Source organism: Fulmarus glacialis, unplaced genomic scaffold (assembly GCF_000690835.1).
Source record: "Fulmarus glacialis isolate BGI_N327 unplaced genomic scaffold, ASM69083v1 scaffold41704, whole genome shotgun sequence".
Lineage (NCBI taxonomy): Eukaryota > Metazoa > Chordata > Aves > Procellariiformes > Procellariidae > Fulmarus > Fulmarus glacialis.
Window position 1 is genome coordinate 377 of NW_009209458.1, and position 6,022 is coordinate 6,398.

A 6,022-nucleotide genomic window follows, 5' to 3' on the forward strand; every position below is an offset into this window, starting at 1 on the left:
CTACCAGCTGTTTCTCAACGGGAACGCGCTGACCCGCCTGTTCCCCAATGAGTTTGTCAACTACTCCAATGCTGTGACCCTCCACTTGGGCAACAACGACATGCAGGAGATCCGCACAGGGGCCTTCAGTGGCCTCCGCACCCTCAAGAGGCTGCACCTGAATAACAACAAGCTGGAAGTGCTGAAGGAGGACACGTTCCTGGGCTTGGAGAGTCTGGAGTACCTGCAGGCCGATTACAATTACATCAGTGCCATTGAGGCGGGGGCCTTCAGCAAGCTAAACAAGCTCAAGGTGCTGATTCTCAATGACAACCTCCTGCTGTCCCTGCCCAGCAATGTCTTCCGTTTCGTGCTCCTCACTCACCTGGACCTGCGGGGGAACCGGCTGAAGATGATGCCTTTTGCTGGTGTGCTGGAGCACATTGGAGGCATCATGGAAATCCAGCTGGAGGAAAACCCTTGGAACTGCACTTGCGACTTGCTGCCACTCAAGGCCTGGCTAGACACCATCACCGTGTTTGTGGGTGAGATAGTCTGTGAAACCCCCTTCAGACTTCATGGGAAAGATGTGACCCAACTCACCAGGCAAGATCTCTGCCCTAGGAAGAGCTCCAGTGATTCAAACCAGAGGGAGAAACACCCTGTCCTCTCAGACCCACACATCTCGAAGCTGTCGCCCACAGCCAACTCTGCCATCAATCCCACCAGAGCCCCAAAAGCCAGCCGGCCACCCAAAACCAGGAACCGCCCCACACCCCGTGTCACTGTGTCAAAAGACAGACAAATATTTGGACCTATCATGGTTTACCAGACAAAGTCTCCTGTGCCCATCACCTGCCCAGCTGGCTGCATCTGTACTTCGCAGAGCTCAGACAACGGCTTAAATGTGAACTGCCAAGAGAAAAAGATAGGTAACATCTCCGATCTCCACCCTAGGCCAACCAGTCCAAAGAAACTTTACCTTACCAGTAACTATGTGCAAGTCATTTATAGAACCGATCTCATAGAGTACAGCTCTCTGGATTTGTTACATCTAGGAAATAACAGAATTGCAGTAATACAAGAAGGTGCCTTTACAAACCTCACAAGTTTACGTAGACTTTATCTTAATGGCAACTACCTTGAGATTCTGTACCCATCTATGTTCAACGGGCTGCACAGCCTGCAATATCTCTACCTAGAGTACAATGTCATTAAGGAGATCCTGCCACGCACCTTTGATGCTCTGAGTAATCTTCATCTGTTATTTCTTAATAACAACCTGCTCAGATCTTTGCCTGACAATGTCTTTGGCGGCACTTCCCTCACCAGGCTCAACCTTAGAAACAACCATTTCTCACACCTGCCTGTGAGAGGGGTCTTGGACCAGCTCTCAGCTCTAATTCAGATAGACCTCCAGGAGAACCCTTGGGACTGCACGTGTGACATCCTGGGCCTGAGGAACTGGATAGAGCAAGTCACTGACCAGAACAACCAGCAGTCAAATCCCCCTGTAGTTATCAACGAAGTCATATGTGAGTCTCCCACCAAGCACTCTGGAGAGCATCTGAAATTCCTGAGCAAAGAAGCCATCTGCCCAGAGAACCCTAACTTGTCAGATTCTTCTCTCCTCTCCATGAATCAGAACACAGATACACCCCATCTCCTTGGTGTCTCGCCCAGCTCCTATCCAGAAATACACACTGAAGTTCCACTGTCTGTCTTAATTTTAGGCCTGCTGGTTGTGTTTATTTTGTCAGTCTGTTTTGGGGCAGGCTTGTTTGTCTTTGTCCTTAAGCGCCGGAAGGGGGTGCAAAGCATGCCCAGCAGCGCAAACAACTTAGATATAAGTTCATTTCAGCTCCAGTACGGGTCTTACAACACTGAGACCCACGATAAAACTGAAGGACATGTTTATAACTACATTCCCCCTCCTGTTGGACAGATGTGCCAAAACCCAATCTACATGCAAAAGGAAGGGGATCCAGTTGCCTATTACAGGAATCTCCATGAGTTTAGCTATAGCAATCTTGACCACAAAAAGGAAGACCCCACCAGTCTTGCATTTACAATCAGTGCAGCTGAATTACTGGAAAAGCAATCCTCGCCAAGGGAACCAGAGCTTCTGTATCAAAATATTGCAGAAAGGGTCAAGGAACTCCCCACCGGAGGATTAGTTCATTATAACTTTTGCACCTTACCCAAAAGGCAGTTTGCCCCTTCATATGAATCAAGACGCCAAAACCAGGACAGGATAAATAAAACTGTTTTATATGGAACTCCCAGGAAATATTTTGCAGAACAGTCTAAACCCGAGCATCCTTTACTCCAAGGAAAGCTACAAACAGAACCAGACTACCTCGAAGTTCTGGAAAAACAAACTGCAATCAGTCAGCTGTGAGGGGGGAGGTGGGAGACAAAGGAAAATTTTTAAATGAGCTCAGCATCACGTTTGATTGAGTCTGAACTCAGTGCTGATGTCATCTGTCGCATTCCCAACATTTCCACTTTTTAAATTAGAGAGGGAATGAGAGAGAAATGGAACCCTTGCAACATAGCAGGGATATGGTGTTGCTTTTGCAACATTCCCTTTAAGTTATTTCTGTATCTCTCTTCTTTTGACCCTTCTGTAGGAACTGTCACTGCAAATGTATGTTTCTGTAATAGATCTTGCATAATTCTTTTTGATTTGGAAGGAAATGAGGAAGGGGGTCTTTGGGTTTTGTGTTGGTTTTTTTCTTTTCATTTCAAAGTGGAAACTTAATGTATTATGTAGAAGATCTCCAAAGATCTTTTCTCCTGGACTATGACTTTCTTTTGTAAATAATAATATACAGTACTGCTATTTCAATTACCAAGTATAGCCACTGGGCGTCACTTTTTTGTGTTAAAGTGCCTTTGCACTTTAAGTACATTATTACTTAATTGTTGCTCTTAGCTTTGATAAATTGAACCTATTTTAATGTGTTGTATTTTTGAAATTAAAAAAAAAATTGTAAAATAGATCTATATGTCAGCTGCATTAAATCAGAAGGTTTCATTTATAGGAAAGCTGCCCTTCTTTAAATGAATCTAGTTCTAGGACATTACAGACTCAAATGTAAATTATTGGGCTATTTTTTCCCTCTGGGTTTGTTTAGAGTGATTCACTGAAATCAACTGAGAGGATTTAGTAATGGACTAGAGGTTATCAAATGCCTCAGCTGGGAGTAACAGCTCATTAATAAAAGATGTTTAACACAGTATCATAGTGAACTGAACAATTAATGTCCTTCTTAATGCATTGCATTGTAGCTCTAACATAGTAATGTTCAGTGGTTTAAGGTTATTTTCATACTTAAGAGAACTTTACTTATAATATTTTATGCATTACATTAGGTATTTTTATACATTTTACGACAGCGTTTATATTTGTACCTGTTTTGGACTGACATTAACATGTCCTTCTCCTGCCAGATACATATATTTTTTATAAGCAGGGACACCAGCAGGGGTCATCCCACACCTCATTAAATTTATTAACATACAGACAGATGAACTAATGCCAAAGGTAAAATTTGAACCTGGGTCTCTGGAGTCCTCCAAGTCAAGGTAGCAGAGATCAGTATGTGCATCACAGTAACTTTCAGTAGTCTGAACTATGTCAAGTTTTCAGTCTCTAAAGCAAAAGTAATATTGCAGTAATTCTAAGCTACCAGAGAAAACTACTGTTAAGTTCATAAACTTAAATTTTATAAAATGTTTTAAGTTAACTGAATTCCATTCTTAACATTGGTTTTCTTAAGCCCGTCAGTGAACAAATGCAATGTCTTCTCCTGTCCCATTAACTCAGGCCTGTTTTACTTCAAGCTTTACGTTATCACCTTCAATTTCCATTTCCTTCCCGGAGAATATTGAAACCATTTTTATTAACAAGTATACAGTCAAACTTTATTAAGCCTTATTAGCTTCTAAATAATTTTTAGATGCAAACATTATTGTGCGATTTAAACAAACAGCCCTTATTTACAACCAAACCAGTTTTGTTTTGTCTATTGTAAATCCTTATGCAACTGGGATGGTGATCTGCATATAAAGTAGGCCAGGCTTTTCAATTCCTTATTAAAGCAATTGATGGAGTCTGAAAGAAGCACACTGTTTCCTTTTCATAAATAGGTTACTGCACATAATAATCCTTTATTATCATGCAGAGATTGAAGTGGCCTCTGCTGACTGATTTTTAGAGCTTTACTATAGTTAATAATACAGTATCTACAACTTTGAGAAATTTTCAGCAATAGCATTTGAGCTATAAATAACTACAATCAATGTTGTTCTAATCAGGACTTTGCCAAAAGGAAGTTGCTTTATATTTGAGAGCTAAAGAGGCTTTGCGTGTATATTGCCAGATATCTGAGTCATTCAGTAAACTGTCTTCTAATGATTTATGTGACATCTGAGTACATTAATATGCTAACATGTCAATTCTTTATGTTTAGTGTCTATAGCATCTATGGCTGTTCATTAGATCAGTTTTAAAACTGAAGTGCTACAATGAACTACTGAAGAATCAGTCTTCAAAATGGTCTCACTTCAAGAAGGAGGTGAAATGGTATCACATTAGTTGAACTTGGAACATTTGACCGGAATAGCATCCATCTCTGAGTGAGGTACTTGTTTGAAAGCTTCCAGTAGCGATTGTCTTATTATGGCTCCTTTCCCTGGGTAATTAAATGCATTTATTGCTGAAACCCTAAGAAAAGTATAAGTATGATTTTAAAGTAAAGTTATCAACTCTTTCATATGGCCTGCAAAACAAGTACCATGTTATATCTGGCACTCTAGCAGCTAGGATATTATTATTTATTATTCTGTAGTGAACCAGAACCAACTTCAGTTTTTTTGCTCAGAAAAAATGCTAATTTTTCCTACAAAAAGGTTTTCCATTTTCTAGTGTTTGCAAAAAACAGAGATAGGGAATTGATTCTTTTAGTAACTTTGTCTTGTTTATTTTTACTGTTTCAGTCTCAGACTGTCTTAACATGTTTGCTTTGGTAGCACAGCCATATTTTTCAGAGGTTGTTGTTGCTGCTTTACGTTTCCTTAGCTTTCCTTAGCTTTCCTAGTGGAATTTATTTAGTGACTAGGTTTTACTTTGCATCACCAGTAGCAACTTAAAAATCATTATTGCTGTAGATCTTTTAGGTTTGTTTTTATACCCTTCAGGTGACATCTATTAAGCAATTCTTTTCATAGTGTGTCTAGGTGAGAGGGAAGGAGATTTTTTTCAGTTACACTTAAAGAGATTTGTTTAACAGGGAAAGTGTGTCGGCAGCTACTGTGTAGAAGGTCTCTACGTTTCTTTAGCTGTGCAGCCCTGGAAGCTGCTGCTTGTTAGGGGAGAGCTGCTTGCCTGAGTAGTGGTTTGATAATGAGTCTGAAAAAATTTTCCTTCATAGTTTGAAAAGTTGAACTGTGAAAATTATGTAACTAGGTTAGCAAAGTATTTTTTTCATCAGGAAAATGGGATGCAGATAGTTTTCTTTCTTCGTAAGTTTTCTTTTGTGAAAGTGGACATAATGACCTTTACAGAAACAGTAACGGTGCAGACTGAAGCACTGTTAAAACCATGCAGTTATCTCCAGTGAAAATGAGGGGCAGTGCACTTCCAATGCATGAATACAGTTTTGAAGAGATCTTTCTGTGTAGCATGAAGTAAAGTTTAGCAATGGTCTTAGAAACTGGATTTCAATAAGTAACTTTAATGGCAAAATGGAGAGAGATGCTAACCTTACACTACTGTGCCCAGATTGCCCTACGGTTCCTAGGCAGACATCTATCTCCTCGGATGCTGCTGTGGCTTTGCTAGCAACAGTACACACCCAGAGGATGACGGGTTAATTGCCTTCCCTTTTTCTCCCCACAAATCAAATGCCACTTTTTGCAAAAGGGTCCACACTTTCTATATGGATTCTCAAGTCTGCTGCAGGGCCACTCCAAATGCCCCCGGTAGTCCTCCTTTCTGTAGTCTCCCTCTTCCATCAGATTTCATCCTTGCAGGTTA

The 6,022-nt window shown here is 40.7% G+C and overlaps 1 protein-coding gene across 1 annotated transcript in view; it reads left to right on the plus strand.

The window, feature by feature from the left end:
• Window positions 1–2,990, plus strand: part of SLITRK2 (SLIT and NTRK-like family, member 2) — a 3,171-nt gene extending 181 nt beyond the window's left edge. The window contains exon 2 of the mRNA XM_009576834.1: window positions 1–2,990. Within this exon, the coding sequence (XP_009575129.1) occupies window positions 1–2,380 (2,380 nt within the window). The 3' untranslated portion in view covers window positions 2,381–2,990.
• The last annotated feature ends 3,032 nt before the right edge of the window (window positions 2,991–6,022 follow it).